This window comes from Mirounga angustirostris, unplaced genomic scaffold, assembly GCF_029215605.1.
Source record: "Mirounga angustirostris isolate CCGP_5_RB_7025 unplaced genomic scaffold, mMirAng1.0.hap1 SCAF_13, whole genome shotgun sequence".
In the NCBI taxonomy this organism is placed as follows: Eukaryota; Metazoa; Chordata; class Mammalia; order Carnivora; family Phocidae; genus Mirounga; species Mirounga angustirostris.
Window position 1 is genome coordinate 100,957,432 of NW_026991721.1, and position 19,135 is coordinate 100,976,566.

Here is a 19,135-nt window from a genome sequence, read left to right on the forward strand (position 1 = left end):
TACCCACCTATGGTTATCCCTGCAGGCAAATTAAACCTTTAAAAGATGAAGGACAACACTAGCCCTTCTATTTCTTCAGGCTGTCATCAGCCAGTGCTTGTATTTATTAAGATATTTGCGAAAAGTGAAAAAGGTTTTTAAACTGAGTTCATACTTATACTAAATTGGGAATTTTCACTAATAAACTGACTGCCTGAAGGTGAACTTGGGCTGACATACTGAGGACTTGTTTCCTGGGCATTTTGAAGAATACAAGCCTGGGATGTTGGAAGGAAGGAAGGAAGGAAGGAAGGGAGGGAGGGAGGGAGGGAGGGAGGGAGGAAAGTTCAGTGCTTTAGTTCTTTTTTTTTTTTAATGATTAATACTCCTGTCTCTATGATGACAGAATGCCAGTGGGATTGGGTGGATAGATTCTGAAGGAAGCAAACTGACTGATGAGCTACTTGAAAGCCTAACTGCTGCTTTGAAAATCCTTCCAGTGGAAAGACCACCCTCCCCAACTTTTTATTTGTGGTGATAGCAGTTCCCTCTGCAGCTATGTGGACAGAGTGTTTATCTGGGACAGTTTCCAAAAGTGTCTTTCAACAGAATCTTGCTATAAAGTTAAATTGTGTGAAACTAACAATGATATTTCTATGTGCAAGGGAGGCTAGAAATATCCCAGACCAAACAAAAGCAAAAGGAGCACAATCTGTTTCCCATCTTTAAAATAATTCTATTTCCAGGAGGAATGTAAAAGTTTGGAGTTAAAAAAAAAAAAACGAAACAGACACTCACCATAGATCTAGGCTATGAGTGGCTGCATATACATAGCTGATCATATTCTGGCCATTTTTATAACCCACTGGTAATGATTACATCAATTCAGGCCATATAAATGACAGTTGAGTTCTGGTCATTCTGTCCATAGTGATATGGTCAATATAATTTTTCTCAACTTCTTACCTTAGAGTTGGTTTTAATTTCAAGAATCATGCTTTAAAGATCTGTGTATGTCTACCCACAAAACCCACCACACCCATTGGAAACAACCACTACTGCTCGAATATTTCTCTCCCACAAAAGGAAATGTGTTTTATTCCGGGCATCAAGAAGGGCATGACAGGCCTCCCCTCCCCCCACTGACCTCCCCAGCCTCCTCTCCTGCCGTTCTCCTCGTCACACTTTGCACACTAGAATGTATGTGCAATCCCCTCCCTCGAGTGTGCGTGGTTTTAGAGACTTGCTTCTAAGGAAAATCTAGAAATGTGATTAGGTCACAAGACTGTGACCTCCACCATGCAGGGCCATGTGCTCGCTCACTGGCACTCTCTCTCTCCCTCCCCTCTCACCTGCTCATGCTGAGGAAGCAAGCTGCCCTGTCATAAGCTGCTCTAGGCAGGGGCCCCCATGGCAAGAAAGGGAGGGAGAAATTGAGGACTCAGACCAACAACCCCATGAGGAACTGAATCCTGCCAACAACCCTTTTAGTGAGCTGGAAGCTGACCCTTCGTAATCCAGCCTTGAGATGACTGCAACCCGTCAGCGACCCTCAGCCAGAGGTCCCAGCGGGGACACATCCAGACTTCTCACACATTCAAACTGCTATAATAATGATAAACGTACAGTTTCGAGCCACTATTTTGGGGTAATTTGTTATGTAGTGGTAGATAACCAGCACACTACCCTTGCAGGGTGGTCCTTAGGATAACCTGAGGTAACATAGAAAGTACTGAGCAAAATGCCTGAGGCCACAGCAGGTGCCCCATCATGTTAGGTCTGCCCTCCTTCCCTGCCGCTCCATTGCCCCTGCTCCACCAGCTCCTGGCCACCATCACCTCATGTCTGGATCCCCACATTGGCTTTGCAACTGGTTTCCTTCCTTTCCTGTGTCCAGCTGGTGATTTTCCTTAAAAAGCAAACAGAAAAACTTCAACAGCTCCCTATTTCTCAAAGGATAAAAACTAAATTGATATTCCAGGCCCCCAGGCTGTCCCCATCCTGTATCTCCAAGCTAGCTCCCCCTTCCACACTCACATCTGATCACCCTTCTATTGAGATTAATCTATTCGCTCTATCCCAAATACGCTTGGTCCATTCCCACCAGCATCTTCACTAATGGAAGTGTATCTGTTCAGTACATATTCCCTCCTTTCTCCTGAATTCCAAAGGCCACCCTCCCTACCCCATCACTTCAAGGACCATTCAGGACTAACCTCCTCTACCTAGTTTTTCCAAAACTTATCACCTCATGATAATCTTTTTCCTTGTCTAATTTAATATGTACTCCTTTGGTATTTAAAATCACAGAGATAGGGATGCCTGGGCGGCTCAGGTGGTTAAGCATCTGCCTTTGGCTCAGGTCATGATCCCAGGGTCCTGGGACTGAACTCCCTGCTCAGCAGGGAGCCTGCTTCTCCCCCTGCCTGCCACTCCCCCTGCTTTTGTGTGCACTCTCTCTGTCAAATAAATAAATAAAATCTTTTAAAAAATAATAAAATAAAATCACAGAGATATAAAATCTGAAAATAGGCAGAAGCAACTTCATAAAGCATCAGTTTCAAGCATTCATTTTACAGGTAAAGAGACTGAGGCTCTAAGAGGAGAAGGACACACCTGAATAGTAACAGTACGAGGACCAGAATTCAAGCCTCGAAACTCTCACATTATTCGATTCTAGAAACATTTACCAAGTGCCCATTATGTATAGGGCACTACAAAATTTCAATAGTTTCTACCAATATGCCATTCATATATTTAATCAACAACAAAATTACCGAGCGCTATTTACCAGATACTCTGCTTAGAATAAAGACTTTGCTCACAAGGAATTCAGGGCAGTAAGAACACAAAAAGGTAAAGCAACAATTACAATACAGCTCAATAGGGTCTCTGACAGCAGGTTCTAGGAAGACATAAGAAAATCACCTACATACTATCTTTGGTCCTGCCCTCCTTTACTCACCCATTCAATCTGACAGATAGACAGACAGACTTCTCACTTTTTTAAGGAGAGCAAAAAAAAAAAAAGGTTCTCTTGAAGCAACTCATGAACAGCAAATATCTGGAGTACCCATGCTACTGTGAAAAATGTTTTTCTAATGTGGTATCAGATCTACAAAATTAGATCTATTTTAAAAAATCCTCAAATACATTATATATTTTATTTATTATATATTTTAGAGTCTGTGTTCAGGAGTCAGACAAACTCTGAGTGTCATACACTCAGTTTGCTATTTATTTGCTGAGTGATCCTAGGTAAGCCGCTTAAACTCACTGAATTTTAATTTTCTCATCTGCAAAATGGGAATAATATCCACCTTGCATGGTATCTGTGGGAATTAAAAATCCTGTCTTTCAAGTAATCAATACAGAATACAAGCATACATAACAAAAATTGTGTCTGGTAACTAAAACACATTCAAATTTAATTAAGTGGGCATTGATTATCGAAATTTATAAAATCCCTGTGGTTTCTAACTCTCCAGAATAAAAGTGTACTCCTTTTAAAATTTTTCTAGTATAGCAATAACTGCATAGTCTTTTTACTATTTTCAGGCGGCAACATTCTGAGAATCTATTGTGTACTAGTTGCTGTGTGGAGAGAAAAATAAAACCCTACCTTTAAGAAGTTTAGGATACAGGGGCGCCTGGGTGGCTCAGTTGGTTAAGCGACTGCCTTCGGCTCAGGTCATGATCCTGGAGTCCCGGGATCGAGTCCCACATCGGGCTCCCTGCTCAGCAGGGAGTCTGCTTCTCCCTCTGACCCTCCCCCTGTCTCATGTGCTCTCTCTCTCTCTCTCTCAAATAAATAAATAAAATCTTAAAAAAAAAAAAAAAGTTTAGGATACAAATGAGAATACAAGAGAGAACAGTTCTTTGTGCAAAGCAAGCAAATACATTCTTGCAGATTTAGTCATGAAGAAAAGAAACCAGACGCCAAGAATACAGTTCAACTTAAGCAGGTGTTAAGTTTAATGATTATTATGTGATTATTCTTCAGTTATCTGAATTAAAACTGTTCAGGTGACCATAAGGTCTGGAAACATGGACAAATATACATAATAGTATAATGATACTCCAACAAATGTTCAGTGAACATGCTGATCCTCACTAGCAACTCATAGTTCAGTAAGACATGCAAAACTGCATTGAACAACGTGCACTAAACGATATTTTCATCAATCCTTGTACATCCACCTACAATGCATCACCAATGTGATTTGTGTGTCTCATTTTCACTGAATAAACTTGTGTCCCTACATACCTGAGAAGTAATCAAGGAAGAAGTATATGTTCTGTGGTCACCTGTAGTTTTGTTTTTTTAAGTATCACCTACGATGTCTTATAAACACTTTTTCCATTCATATTATACCAAGAAAAAAATGAATACTAAAAATGAGATAACTGAAAAACAAAAATTGATTTATTTTACTTTTAAATTCCACACCACAACATTTTACTGAAAATGAAGTGATTTTTAATCTATAAATAAAAGACTCTCTAAATGATACTCAGGATGTTTTACAAGTTTGGTTTTAAGATAGATTTGAATTCACAACAGGTTTTACACTCAACAATTTCAATCAATTGGGCACTCCGGAACACAATGTGGAGGCATAACAAGTATGTGACGACTTCTTAATAGTCCCAGGGGATAAAGACCTTTTTCAAATATGGAAAGAAATTAGTCTTTCTACAGTATTAACCCCTAAAAGCTATTCTCCTTTATAGACAACGATATTATTGTCAGTTTCATACACTTTTACTTTATAAAGAACTCCCAGAGGAAGAAATTTCTGGAGGTTTTCCCAGATATATACAGCTACATTTTCTGTCGTGCTGTAGAAAAAAAAGGAAAGAAGATCAAAGGCAAATAAACAAAATTTCATTTTTGATATTGATAGAGAACAGAAATTCTAGATTTAAAAGATAATGTTAAAACAAAACTTCAGAAATCACGCAGTGGTCAGATAAAATGTTGACAGCAATTCTTCTTTCTTACTCTCTACTCACCTTACAACATCTGCAAAGTATGGCACATCCAGATCCAAATTCTTATGGTCAAGGGGCTTCATAATTGCCTCCTATAGATAAAACAAAGGAAAAACACCACTCATTCCATTTAGGACTCAAATTCCAAAGTGTTCTATCTTTGCTTCTAAACCATAACTCATCAGTTAGCCGCTAACTCAGTACTTGTAAGTACTCCGTCCATGTCTCACAAAGCAACGCTTAAGGTTGAAAAATAAAGCAAGCCCAGATCTCCATAATGACTGGTTCTCCTCATTACTAAATGCAAAGAGGTAAGAAACCTAAAAGTAGAGAATTCACTGGAGCTTTCTTGTAACCAGCCATTGCGGTTCAGAACTGAATTTAACGCTTCTTGAATTCTGTCCATAAACTTACCAAAAATACTAATCCCAAAAATACTTCTCCATACAGTCTTCTCTTCGGCCCAACACCACAATGTCATTAGGAGAAGGATCCAGTGAGTACTACATTTTACAAAGCAGACTAAGAGTGAAATTATGTAAGTAGTTCTAAATTTCTGCTATGAGGAGTAATTTAAGAATGATCTTGGACTCTTAGAGGAGAAAAAATATATAAATATGTGAAGACCATTGCTTCCTAATACGTGTATATATTAACATAATGTTTTCCCTTGTCAGTGGCAAGAACAGTAATTGCCTTATTCTTTCTTTTTACTTTTAGCTAGTGTACAAAATCTAAGCACTTGTGAAACAATCTAATTTCCCAATGGTATGGTTCTCAGAAGAGTACATTAATAATAATCATTTTTTGAGCAAAACCAGAACCATATAAAAAGAGTTAAGCCTTAAACCAAATAGCCTTTAAAACAGAGCAAATGAAGGGCAGTTCCAACATGGATATCAAGAAAATACCTGTTTTCTCTTCAATTCCAGTTCAGGTCCCAACTTTTGTTTTGAAGCTTCTTCCACAGGCCTCTCTGACTTTACTCTATAAGCCACGATGAGCCACTGTTACTGATTGGACTGCATGGTGTCCATCAGGTACAAAAAGTGGGGAAGAGTTCTCTACACAGAACCTCTCCTTTAGCACGTGGTCATATGCACGCATGGGATGCCTCATATTTCCTATACTCTTGTCTTGGATTGTACAGCACTCCGTTTATATATATTTTATGTCCCCAATAAATGCAAAAATTCTGTCTTTATAGCTTCCTAAAGTACTTAAAACACACTGCTATCTGTTCATTCACTGATTATTCTTTTCTTTTCTGAAGATTTATTTATTTATGAGAGAAAGCACGCATGCACGCGTGGGAGGAGAGGCAGAGGGAGAGAGAGAATCCTGAGGCAGACTGCCCACTGCGCAGAGAATCCAATTCAGGGCTGATCCCAGGACCCCGAGACCATGACCTGAGCTGAAATCAAGAGTCAGCTGCCCAACCGAGTGACCCAGGCACCCCTCTTATTCATTTATTCAGTTGAAACTTCCTGAGCACTTATTATCGTCTGCCTCCTAAAAAAGTAACATGAGCACTCTGTGGGTAAGGGCTATGTCACACTCATCTGTGTACTCCTGGTACTTAGCTCGAAGACTGATGCAGAGCGGGCGAACTTGCTGAATATATGGATGATAAGTACTGCGGAAGCAGTAATGATCATTAATAGCATTTTTATGAGACAAATGTCAGATTCTAGAACAAGAGTAAGGAGCAGAGGGGGCGCCTGGGTGGCTCAGTCAGTTAAGCATCTGCTTTTGGCTCAGGTCATGATCCTAGGGTTCTGAGATCAAGCCCTCCTTAGCAGGGGAGTCTGCTTCTCCCTCTGCCGCTCCCCCGCTTGTACGTGTGCGTGATCTCTCTGTTAAATAAAATAAAATCTTAAAAAAAAGAAAAAGCAGAGTTTAAGTGAAGAACTGAACAGGTAAAATGATGGAATAATAACAAAGCTGGATAGAAGGAAGTCCACTCCCAATTCTGTAAAAGACTAACCACACAACCTAAGGCAAGTCCGTGAACTGTTTGGCCTCTCTCAATCTTAATCTATGGAATGAAAAAGTTGGTTTAGATAATCTCTAAGGTCTCTGACAATGCAGGATTTCTATAATGATACAGTCAGCAAGTCCTTGATTGAACTCCTTCTTCTGTGTTATCCCTATGGTGAACTGCCTCAGTGAGTTTATGATAAAATTAGAATGAATAACACAGGGTAGTGTTAAAAATCTATGATCAAAGGCATAAGGAAAATCCAGAGAAGGAAAAGAAAGCCTCAAGGAGAAAACTGTGTCTTGAAAGAAAGGCAGAATCTGTTAAATGGAGGAAATCAGGATACACCAGCAAGAAATACAAGAAAGACGAGCCTGTTAAGGTTATTCCCGTCACTGCAATACAACTGTGACTTATTTCCCTTAAATCACCAAACACCTTTAGAAAAACATGAGAGTAGTTCCTCCAACTACTTCCCTACTCCCACACCCAATTCCACTCACAAGGTCATGGAACCTCTGGAGATACTTGGTTGGGGAAGTGATAAGGGGGCCACCAAATACACTTAGAGGACAGTACGTAATAAGCATCCAACATGACATTACCTCTATATACTCTTTGAGGTCAGTCAAATTCATAACCATTCCTGTAACAGGATCAATCTAAAGAATAAACAAAGGTGAATGTTACTATAATATGCTCTTCATATTTAAACCTCTGTTAAATTATTAAAGGCTGTACAATGTGCAGAAATCGTGCCCATGTCTGCCTTCATCCCCGGGACACTCATCGATCTCATTATGGAAACACCAGGTGCTCCAGGAACCCCTTTCATGGTACTGCTCTTCTACCTGTCCACATAGAGCAGATTAAAGATAACCCTTTGGGAGAGGAAAGGCCTAGAATGGCAGCAGCTCACCATACACAATGGACAACAATGAAGCAATATTGATTTGAACAGAATTTTTCAACACAGAATCCATCGTGTTGGCTGAGAGGGCCCAGCAATTTGGACAAATCACACAGATCTTTTCAGCACGTACCTCTCCATGCACCGTCACCACAACTATGGGAAAGAAAACAGAATACCAAAAAAACCACATGACTTTCAACAGATAACACCCAAGCATAAGTTAACATCATAAATTGTTAGGTCTCTATCCTGCAAAGCTCTATTTATGTTTTCCCTCAAACAGCTGTTCTTTTAGTTAAGATCTTTTTCTCAACCAAAGCAAGACTCGGCCAAGACAGAGAAGCTCAGCAGGAGCTTTGGCTAAGCAGAGGATCCCAGCCAGAGCCAGAAAGGGTGTGCATTCAGCTTATGATATTGATGCACTAGGTAGGAATGTCCACTAGGTAGGATTGAGATGCTGCTCGATCACCACCTGAAAAAGTAGAACGTAAGGAAGACATCCAGCTACACACCAAGTTGGCCCAACGCTGGGCAGCACCTTTCTCAGCAAGCAAAACCACTACTGGGCCTAAAACTCTGATCCCTACAATCACACGAACATATACAGTTTATGGTAATATTTTGTAAATTAAAGAACTGCTTGTATAAGCATTTGAAAAATGATGATCAGAGTGTTTTACAAATTAGTGACTTTTATGTATATTTTTCAGCTCCGTACAAACACCATTAGGTATTATGTGATATGTGAGCAAACTAAAAGTGACAAATATCATAGATCAAGTAAAAGGTGGTAACTAAACTAGAAATTCTGATCTTTTGACACCTTTTGAATCTTTTTACTCTACCCAACTATATGCTGTTGATACTCTATGCTCACAGGGCTTTTTGAGATATCAGCTTTATCTCAAAGAATCAAGTCTCCTACACTCACATAAATTATTTTCTTGGAACACTGCAGGCAGTTTTAGACTCAACCTATTTTCCCGGCATACAGCATATTCCTAGTCACTATCTCCCTTTTGTCAGTCATTATTTACACAAAGAATACAATCTAATGTTTCTAAGAAGATCTAATTTTAACATTAGCCTCGGAAATACCTAATTAGAAGGAAGCAGGTGCCAAAAGAATCTCATTATGCACACTAACGCCAAGGCAAAAAAAAATTGTTTAAACCATTTGTTATCTCTAACAGAGCAGATATTTGCAAGGTAAAATTTAAGACACATCCAACCAAGGCAACGGATTTTTTTCATTCTGAACTTCCATGTAACTTCTCATTCAAGGCTCAAATATGCTTTGTCCATAAAGTTTCTTACTTGTTCAGACTGTATTTGCTGATCACACTTTCACCCTTATTGAAAGGGCTAAAATTTCATCAGTTTTTCTCTCACCTTTATAATTGTGCCCATGGCCATTTAGATTGTTGCATTTCCCAAACAGTTTCAAGTTTTCTTCATTACTCAGAGATTTGCTGACAAAAAAATAAATAAATAAATAAAATAACATGACACAAGTTCAGACACCTTCTCTGTTCCCTACATTTATTATTTGCTCTAGCCTTTGAAAAGCTTCACAATTTATTATCTTAGCTCACCAAATGGGAGTCATAAATCAACTTGATTTCATTATTCCACTTTCTGTCAGGAACCAGTGTATGCCCCTTAATTAGGCTACTGTAATGTACAAATGAGTGTGAACAAAGTCCACACCCTTGTTCCACAGCAAGATTCCAACTGATCTGCTCAAGGCCCTTCTATTTTTCAACTCAACAAACATTTACTGGGTACCCATTACATAGGAGGCCTGGCTTGAATGAAGCAAGGACTTACAATGATAAAAGAAGACGCCTGTCTTCAAGTGGCTTAAAAATCCCATTTCTCCTGAAAAATAATTACATGACCTACTACGTCTCCTCTTTAACAATCTCGCATTATTATGCCAGAATTATTGCCCACTGACTTCACCCATCCATACAGCAGTATTCAAATTAAGTAAAAATTTACAATTACAATGCTCAGCTGTATTCTGGGCAGAAAACAGTTTTCTTAATGAATTTTTACATCTATAGCTGTCCAATCGACTATGCATCTTCAATGAGGCCTTCTATGTGTGAACGTCCTATTATACCACCCCTTCCTTTCTGAGATTCTCTTTCTTCTCCCCCGCCCCACCCTCATCCACGTACATTGAGAATGCTACGATTCACAAAGCTTTGGCACAAAATTATCCCACTGTACCCTCCACAAAATTGGCCAGATCGTGCACTCCGCACACAAGGCGGGGACAGGTACGTGTTGATCGCTGCCGCATCCCTGTCACCTAGTACAAGACCTGACACGCTGGTCACAAATACCTGCCCAGTGAATGAATGGATGACTCTTGTTAGAAATTATTATCCTCGGGCGCCTGGGTGGCTCAGTCGGTTAAGCGACTGCCTTCGGCTCAGGTCATGATCCTGGAGTCCCGGGATCGAGTCCCGCGTCGGGCTCCCTGCTCGGCAGGGAGTCTGCTTCTCCCTCTGACCCTACCCCCTCTTGCGCTCTCTCTCTCACTCTCTCTCTCTCAAATAAATAAATAAAATCTTTAAAAAAAAGAAATTATTATCCTCGGGCGCCTGGGTGGCTCAGTCGGTTAAGCGACTGCCTTCGGCTCAGGTCATGATCCTGGAGCCCCTGGATCGAGTCCCGCGTGGGGCTCCCTGCTTGGCGGGGGGTCTGCTTCTCCCTCTGCCCCTCCCCCCTCTTGCGCTCTCTCTCTCTCTCTCTCTCTCAAATAAATAAATAAATAAAATCTTTAAAATAAAAAAAAAAAAAGAAATTACTATCCTCACTCTACGGACAGGGAAACGTACGCTGAGAGCGGAGCTTGCTAATGAGAGGCAAAACTCTCCTCAACATCACCTCCTCATGCAGTCAAGCAGCCTGCACGCTCCGGGTTCAAATCCCGGCTGTGCGGCTTGCTCTCAGGGCTGCCCTAGGAAGGGAGCGCCTGGGTTCGTGACACCTGTGCTAAGAAGGGCATAAACCTGGGTTGCTGGGGCGGTCCCGGAGATGGTGGCTAGCGCTCCTGACACCTCACAGCAGCTCACACTTGCCGAGAGTTCACCACGTGTCTGACACCGTGTCAGCCGGGCCAGGCGAACTGCTCTGGGCGCCACTGCGACCCTTCGCGCTCCACTAGGAAACGTGCGCTCCCCGGAAGCTGCTCCAGGGGACTGGACTCCGAGACGCGGGGGAACCTTAGCCTTCGGGTTCCGCACGCAGGGCCGTGCCCTCCGCTCGGCTCCGTTTGCCACCGCGCCCTACAGCGCCCCACAGCCTCCTCTGGTCGACTCCAGCTGTCACCGTCAGCGCGGCGCCAGGGCGGCCGGGGGCGCGCGTCGGCTCTCCCAGCTGCGCTCCGCACCGGGCCCCGCCCCCCCACCGTGGGCACTGTGGGCGCCGCCCCCACCTGTGGAGTCGGTGGGTCGCGCTGAAGGAGACGAGGCGGGACACGCGCGCCCGGCGGCGACAGCCCCGGCCGGCGCCCGCCACGCTCATCGCCTCGCCTGCGCACTCGGCTGGCGCGGGGGCCGGAAGACGGCGCGTCCCGCGTCTGCGCAGTGCGGCCGGCGCGCTGGGACGCGCGCTCCACCCCGCGCTGCGACTGGCTCCCTCCGCTGGTCTGGAGGCAGTAAAGCGTCCGGTACGGGGAGTCTCTGGGCGAGCAGAGTTGGGCTAAGCGAAGCAAACCTCCCAGCGTCGGTCGGAAAAGGTGGGTAGGACCTTAGTGTCTTTCGTTATACTGACTGGTCAGCCCTTGGTCAAGTCGGGCCATTAGGGTCAGCCGGGGCACACTTTGGGTACTGGAGGGACCTCTTTGAGATGCTCCTGCCACTCCCTTCCAGAAAGCCCTAGTTAGGGTAACCTCCCCTGGCTGGTTACTGTGAGAGGAGCCCCAGGGCCAATCCACTTATAGCATAAAGGGAGCGGGAATTCCAGGGCACGTGTGGGAGCACTTGGCTTTCGGAAATGATACTACCTTTGGACTGTTTGTAAAGATTCTTCTTCTTCTTTTTTTTTTTTTTAAGATTTTATTTATTTGAGAGAGAGAGAGAACACATGAGAGGGGATAGGGTCAGAGGACGAAGCAGACTCCCTGCCGAGCAGGGAGCCCCATGCGGGACTCGATCCCGGGACTCCAGGATCATGACCTGAGCTGAAGGCAGTCGCTTAACCAACTGAGCCACCCAGGCGCCCAAGATTCTTCTTCTTAAGGGAAATTCTCAAGCTCTCCTTCTCATCCACACACATGAAGCCATTTATCACAGTGTGAACACATGCAGCCGTGAACACACACACATTAGAGATTCCCTGTCACCTCCAGAGTGAACGGATCTTGTTTCCTCACACCTATCTATAAGGAGTATCCACACTACTTGCAGTTCCCAGTATTATGTCACCTCTCTTCATCATTCATTTCCTCACTAAATACGTACTGAATAGCTAACCATGAGGCTGGCAGGGTTCCAGGTACTGGGAAGGATAGACTAAATCATGAGAGTGGCAGGCATTCGGGCCCCAAATGTTGATTTCTCTCAAATGTCTCCTGTCTCCGGCTACATACTCTGTTCTGCATGAAATTATTGTCATGTAGCAAACATTAACACATTTTCAAATATTTTTATTCTCTTCCCTGTTGGGCTGTAAAAAAATGCCAAAGAAGGATAAACTTCGGAGACATATGAGATAGACATTATCTAGTTCAGTCCTCTCACAGATAGGAAAACACGGGCCCAGATAAGTGAATTACTCATCCAAGACCACTTACAATAAAACAGTATTTCCTGGGCATTGACCACATCGGGGATAAAATACTTGGCTCATTCCGAACGAAGTCTTAAGAATCAAAATACAAAGCCGAAGGAATTTCTGAGAAATTGCTATAATTACTTTAGTAGAACATGGCATTACATTTGCAGAGCTCTTTCTCTAAATGTTTTTATTAAGGGTACTCACCAAATTTACCCTCAGTGATCCTGTTACGGATTCAACCATGTCCCCCCAATATTAATGTTGAGCCCCTCAGTACCTCAAAATATGACTTTATTTGGAATAGGGTCTTTGCAGATGTAATTAGTTAAGAGAAAGTCACAAGGGGGAAGCCCTAGTCCCTTTACCCCTTCCCTATGCACCACATACTCCCTTTCCTTGAGTCTCTGGACACTGCTGAGTGATAAGCTGGGCTTAGGGAGAGGAAGAAGCCCTGCTTAGGCTTAAACTTAGTCATATGCTCATTCAATTCTACCAGAACTCTCTGCACTAGATTACCAGGCATAGGCATATTACAAAACGTCATTGATCCTTTTTTGTCTTCTCCTTCAAGAACCTCATAGATGACAGAGCCACAGAAGAATTTGGGCATCCTTGGGTCAAAATCTTATGATTGTACCGCTAACCTTTATATGTTTGAACTTCACTCCCTGTGATTAGGATGGAATTTATAGAGGAAAGACGTTATCAGCTTTGCATACTTCACAGAAGTCAGCTAGAATCTCCTCCACCCTTTAGATCCAGATAAGGTCTAAAACAATCTTCCATGTCTTGTCTGGGGGAGTACAATGCCTTTTTGAGGATTTCTGTGAGATATATTTACGTTCTCTTACAATGACTTCAGCCTCGAAGCTCCCACATCTGCTGTCTTAGCCGTATTTAGGCATCTTCTCGTCATTCTGGTACCTACTGCTTTTGTTTTGTGTTTCATCAAGCCAGACACAAAACTTAGAACTTTCACTTTATTGCCACAATGTAAACCATTACCTGTGGCATTTTTGTACCTGTGGGAACACTTCACTGAAAAGGACAAGGTTTATGATGTCTGTAATAACTCCTGAGGATAACTGGGAAGAAACTGGCTATGCTGGTCCAGGGGTGTGCATGAACCATGAGTTCACAGTTGCCCCAAACTACACATCTAGGAGGCTTCCCCAGCAACATTCAACATGCAGAGGGAGAGAGGACAGTTTAACTGGCCCCAGGCTGGAGTTAAGTGGAGAGAGGAAGTATAACTGAAGGAAAAGGGAACAAGAGATCTTGAAGGTGGGGGCGCCTGGGTGGCTCAGTTGGTTAAGCGACTGCCTTCGGCTCAGGTCATGATCCCGGAGTCCTGGGATAGAGTCCCACATCGGGCTCCCGGCTCGGCGGAGAGCCTGCTTCTCCCTCTGACCCTATCCCCTCTCATGCTGTTTCTCTCTCTCTCTCTCAAATAAATAAATAAAATCTTTAAAAAAAAGAGAGAGATCTTGAAGGTGTTGGCAAGAGTATGGTCTAAGTGACAGACGTAGCGGGATTTGGGCTGTTGGTAAAACTGGGGGTGAGAGAGGGGGTTTAGAAATGAGATTATATGGCCTCTAGTGCCACCTGTTGCCCGACTGAATGAAGACCTACTGACTTCTCATCAATTTCTGGAGAACTATACACCTGGAGATTAGAAGAAATGCCTGATTTTAGTGACGTCCCTCAAAACAACACCCTCCCAAGGCTGAGCTGGGGGCAGGGCAGAAGGTGGCAGTCGGTGGTTCAACTACTGTGGCGTCTGTGGACAGCAGAGAAACAGTTTGGAAGAAAGCCTCTAAGCATGACATAGCTGCTTCCCGTCCTCTGTGAGCCCTAGAACCCGTGCTAACAGGCAGGCTGTGACGGGGAAAAACGAGGTGCTTTTTAGAGCTATATTCATATTTTACTATCTACGATTATTTGTATTTTTTCTCTCAAGTGTGAGAACCTCCGTCACCCACGCTAACTGGTGGTGGTAATGACACAGCTCTACTTTTTCTTTCTTTTTTTTTTTTTTTTTTAAAGATTTTATTCATTTATTTGAGACAGAGAGAATGAGAGAGAGAGAGAGCACATGAGAGGGGGGAGGGTCAGAGGGAGGAGCAGACTCCCTGCAGAGCAGGGAGCCCGATGCGGGACTCGATCCCGGGACTCCAGGATCATGACCTGAGCCGAAGGCAGTCGCTTAACCAACTGAGCCACCCAGGTGCCCCTAGCTCTACTTTTTCTTTCTCGTATATTTATTATCTAGAGGAAGATCTATCTAGTAAATATAAATTTAAAACTCTCTTCAAAAGGTTGTATCAACACTTGTTTAATGTTTTTAAGAAAGAGCTCTAAAAAATTATAAAACCATTATTATCTCAAGAATTCTGTTTTTAATAGAAATTTTAAAACCAGGTGTCTGTGGTTTGGAAGGGAAGGTGCCCTTTTTGCTCTCCCTTTTGTACGGAGCATGTTCATTTTTTATTTATTTATTTATTTATTTATTTATTTATTTAAAGATTTTATTTATTTATTTGACAGAGAGAGAGCGAGAGCAGGAACACAAGCAGGGGGAGTGCGAGAGGGAGAAGCAGGCTTCCCGCTGAGCAGGGAGCCTGAGGAGGGGCTCAATCCCAGGATCCTGGGATCATGACCTGAGCCGAAGGCAGATGCTTAACGACTGAGCCACCCAGGCGCCCCGGAGCATGTTCATTTTAAAGCTAGTTTCCAGGTGTTTCGAATTGCTCCATCAGATGGTTACAAAGGTGCCATGGATCCCATAAGGCATTTGCACAGGTACTTCTGCTCGGCCCAGTTCTTCAAAGTTCTTGGCATCCAAGACTAGGAGAAAATTGTTTTCATTCTAGAACAGAAAGACAATACTGAAAATTCTTTTGATAATGTCTTACGCATCTTCCTATCTATCCTCACCACCTAGCACAGTGCTTGACTATCCATCCATTCACTAAATGTTTGCTGAATGGCTGAACGAGCCCGAGAAGGACATTATGGCTGAAGAAGTTCATACCTAGACTGAAGAAATTAAGTTGTTTGTATCAATTACCTTCAGAGGATCTCTTGGAGTTTAAGGATCTCCTTACCTGCCCCTTTTCAATCTCCTAAGAGACAGAATTTTTTTCTTCCAAATTAGAAATGTTTCCATTTTGTGTTACTTTGGAGCTGTACAAAGGGTAGCATTACAAGGCAGATTGATATTTGCCCTGGTGTAATTACATGAGTGGCAAGTACATGGTATGAGGACAAAGTCCTCCTAAGCCTATGGCAGATATTAGTAATTGATCACGGCACTTTTCTCACCAAACCCTTAAAAAGCCTCAGGCGACGCCTGGGTGGCTCAGTTGTTAAGCATCTGCCTTCAGCTCAGGTCATGATCCCGGGGTCCTGGGATCGAGTCCCACATCAGGCTCCCTGCTCTGCGGGAAGCCTGCTTCTCCCTCTCCCACTCCCCCTGCTTGTGTTCCCTCTCTCTGTGTGTCTCTCTCTGTCAAATAAACAAAATCTTTTAAATATAAGATAAAATAAAAAGCCCCAGAATCCTACATCCCAGGCACCCACTAATAACTGGTCAAAGCTGGTACTCAACCTATTTGCCACAAGACGGCCTTAGACAAGAAGTTAAGACATCAACATGATTGAGACACTAGGGCTCACCACATTAGACTTTTGGGGCACTCGGATGAAACTGGCAGCACAGTTGGTGGCATGAACATCAGACTAGACGTCAGAAGACAGATTTAAACACGGGCTTTACTACTATGATCTGACACAAACTCTCTCAACTCTAAGTTACAAATTCCACGTGTGTAAAATGGTATCCAACAAAGCTGTTCTGATGAGTAAATAAGGTGACATGTGTGAAAGTCGTTTGTAAATGAATTCCTATGCAAATGTAAATTATGAGGATGATTCTATAAATAGAACGTTAAAGTAATAATAAGGCATGGATTATGATAAAAGGGTATGTACATATGAGGAGAGGAAGACAAGGGAGAAAGTGCTGTATTGGAATCAAAAACTATTGATAGCATCACTGAATATAATCCTCAAAAGGCTCATTGCTACTTCTCTTTTTAACTAGTGATGAGGAGATACATTTACCTGGTCAGGGGTGATCACTGCAGAGAGAATAACCCCACCATCTTCTTCACTGGCTCCTGGTGCTGGAACAAACACTGGTTCTGAGGGGTAAAAGCCATCTTCTCTCCAAATCTAGAAGTCCCAAAAAAAGTATTTGATAGAAGGCTAGTTATGAGCAGGAAGCCTTCTATAGCTTTTGTCATTCCCAGCATGAATTTGGCTGTCTAATACAATATTCCAACAGTAAAAGAATCAGGCTCACTGAGTTGAATGGGTGGGGTGGGGGGTGATTTTGCAGCTGCAGACTCCATCATCATCAAACACACTTTGTACAATTTCCCATCAACCTGAAATATAAATGTCCCAACAACCTGAACCCCATTATTTGTCTAAAAATAAGATCATGCAGAGACTTGTTTTTCTGGGCTTGTGATTCATTTAAGATTTCCTAGACAGAATATACCCCTAGCCTAGGTGATACCATGGTTCTCAAACTTAATAAAAGTAAATGGCTGAGCTGCCTAAATATTAAAGGATCTCAAGAGCTACTTTAACAAAACAGAAACTAATTCAAAGTGCAGAACAAGTCATTTAAGAGTTCAGAAAGGGAGGGGCACCTGGGTGGCTCAGTCAGTTAAGCATCTGCCTTGAGCTCAGGTCATGATCTCAGGGTCCTGGGATCAAGCCCAGTGAAGGGCTCTCTGCTCAGTGGGGAGTCTTCTTCTCCCTGTCCTCTGCCCCTCCCCAGCCCGCTCATGCTCTCTGTCTCTCTCAAATAAAATATTTTTTAAAAAAGAGTTCAGAAAGAGAAAAAGATTTGCATTACCGTCAGTGTCTTATTCACCACATCAACCTTGATCAGAGAATCCCCCACCAAATGCCGAAAGCCACAACCATAGAAGAAACGATACTTTTTGCCACTGAATTGGCCATAGTTGATCTGGGGAAATTCAACACCTCCTTCCTCCTCTAGATCCTCAGGATGTAGATTTTCATAAGAGCACCAAATCTAAAAGAGGTTCCAAAAAGATATGCAGTAATTGTTTACTTGCACACTTATTCAGTGTAGGTCAGTGAGGGTGCTAGGAGTTTGTGACAGGGCTTGGGGACTGAGACTCTAAGTCACTTTTTTCCATTGTTCCTCTTTCCATCATATGTATGAATGCATAAAAGATGATCAGGTTTGGGGGCACCTGGGTGGCTCAGTCAGTTAAGCATCTGACTCTTGATTTTGGCTCCAGTCATGATCTCAGGGTTGTATGACTGAGCCCCGTGTCAGGCTCTGCAATGAGTGTGGAGCCTGCTTAAGATTCTCTCTCTCCAAGGGGAACCCTCTTACACTGTTGGTGGGAATGCCAACTGGTACAACCACTCTGAAAAACAGTATGGAATTTCCTCAAAAAGTTAAAAATAGAGCTTACCCTACAACCCAGCAATTGCACTACTAGGTATTTATCCAAAGGATACAAACATAGTGATTCAAAGGGGCACCTGCAGCCCAGTGTTTATAGCAGCAATGTCCATAATAGCCAAAATATGGAAAGAGCCCAGATGTCCATCAACAGGTGAATGGATGAATGGATAAAGAAGATGTAGTGTATACACTCACACACACACACACACGGCGGGGTGGGGGGGAGAATATTACTCAGCCATCAAAAAGAATGAAATCTTGCCATTTGCAATGACTTGGATAGAACTAGAGGGTATTAGGCTAAATGAAATAAGTCAGCCAGACAAAGACAATTACCATATGATTTCACTCATATGTGGAATTTAAGAAACAAAACAGAGGATCATAGGGGAAGGGAAGGAAAAATAAAATAAGATGAAATCAGAGAGGGAGACAAACCATAAGAGTCTCTTAATTATAGGGAACAAACAGGGTTGCTGGAGGGGAGGTGGGTGGGGGGTTGGGGTAACTGGGTAATGGGCATTAAGGAGGGCACGTGATGTAATGAGCACTGGGTGTTATATGCAACAGATGAGTCACTGAACTCTACCTCTGAAACTAATAATACAGTATATGTTAATTTTTTTTTAAAAAAAGATTCCCTCTGCACCCTCCCCCCACTTGCACAAGCACACTCTCTCTCTCTCTCTTTCTCAAAAAAAAAAAAAATATATCAGGTTTTGTGATGAAGCTGTCAAATGGCATAAGAGGTGGAAGTGGGCTTTTTATTCTACTAAAGCTAAAACACTGACAGCTAAACAATAACATGGTAAGTGCAAATTATCTAAAAGGTGGAGATATGATCAATAACAATCTCAAAAACTTAGGCATTTCACAACCATTAGAAAACTGTACCTATCTGTTTCAAAACACAAAAAGGACAGAATTCTGCAATTATTGTGACCTTACCCTGCTC

At 42.7% G+C, this 19,135-nt stretch overlaps 2 protein-coding genes across 7 annotated transcripts in view; both read right to left on the reverse strand.

The window, feature by feature from the left end:
• Positions 1–4,383: 4,383 nt before the first annotated feature.
• Positions 4,384–11,476, reverse strand: PTS (6-pyruvoyltetrahydropterin synthase). The gene is made up of 6 exons (XM_045895030.3): positions 11,320–11,476; positions 9,261–9,340; positions 7,999–8,021; positions 7,561–7,617; positions 4,996–5,066; positions 4,384–4,821 (listed from the first exon to the last, which is right to left on the reverse strand). Exons 1-6 carry the CDS (start codon positions 11,406–11,408, stop codon positions 4,698–4,700), a joined length of 444 nt encoding a protein of 147 aa, XP_045750986.1. The 5' UTR covers positions 11,409–11,476; the 3' UTR covers positions 4,384–4,697.
• Positions 11,477–14,676: 3,200 nt separating this feature from the next.
• The window catches only part of LOC123857806 (carotenoid-cleaving dioxygenase, mitochondrial), a 102,224-nt gene continuing 97,765 nt past the window's right edge, over positions 14,677–19,135 (reverse strand). For all 6 annotated transcript variants that reach the window (XM_064577432.1, XM_054512301.2, XM_054512300.2 and 3 more), the window contains 3 exons: positions 17,593–17,775; positions 16,788–16,898; positions 14,677–15,531 (listed from right to left, as the gene is read on the reverse strand). In XM_064577432.1, coding sequence (XP_064433502.1) covers positions 15,418–15,531; positions 16,788–16,898; positions 17,593–17,775 — 408 coding nt within the window. In that variant the 3' untranslated portion in view covers positions 14,677–15,417. The remainder of the gene's footprint in view (positions 15,532–16,787; positions 16,899–17,592; positions 17,776–19,135) is intronic.

Excerpts from the sequence above, each read along its gene's own strand:
- PTS (XM_045895030.3), bottom strand. The coding sequence starts at position 11,408 with ATGAGCGTGGCGGGCGCCGGCCGGGGCTGTCGCCGCCGGGCGCGCGTG. Across the intron at positions 8,022-9,260 it reads CCATGGGCACAATTATAAAG|TTGTGGTGACGGTGCATGGA; the intron begins GTGAGAGAAAAA and ends TCTTTCCCATAG. Across the intron at positions 7,618-7,998 it reads TGGTGACGGTGCATGGAGAG|ATTGATCCTGTTACAGGAAT; the intron begins GTACGTGCTGAA and ends TTTATTCTTTAG.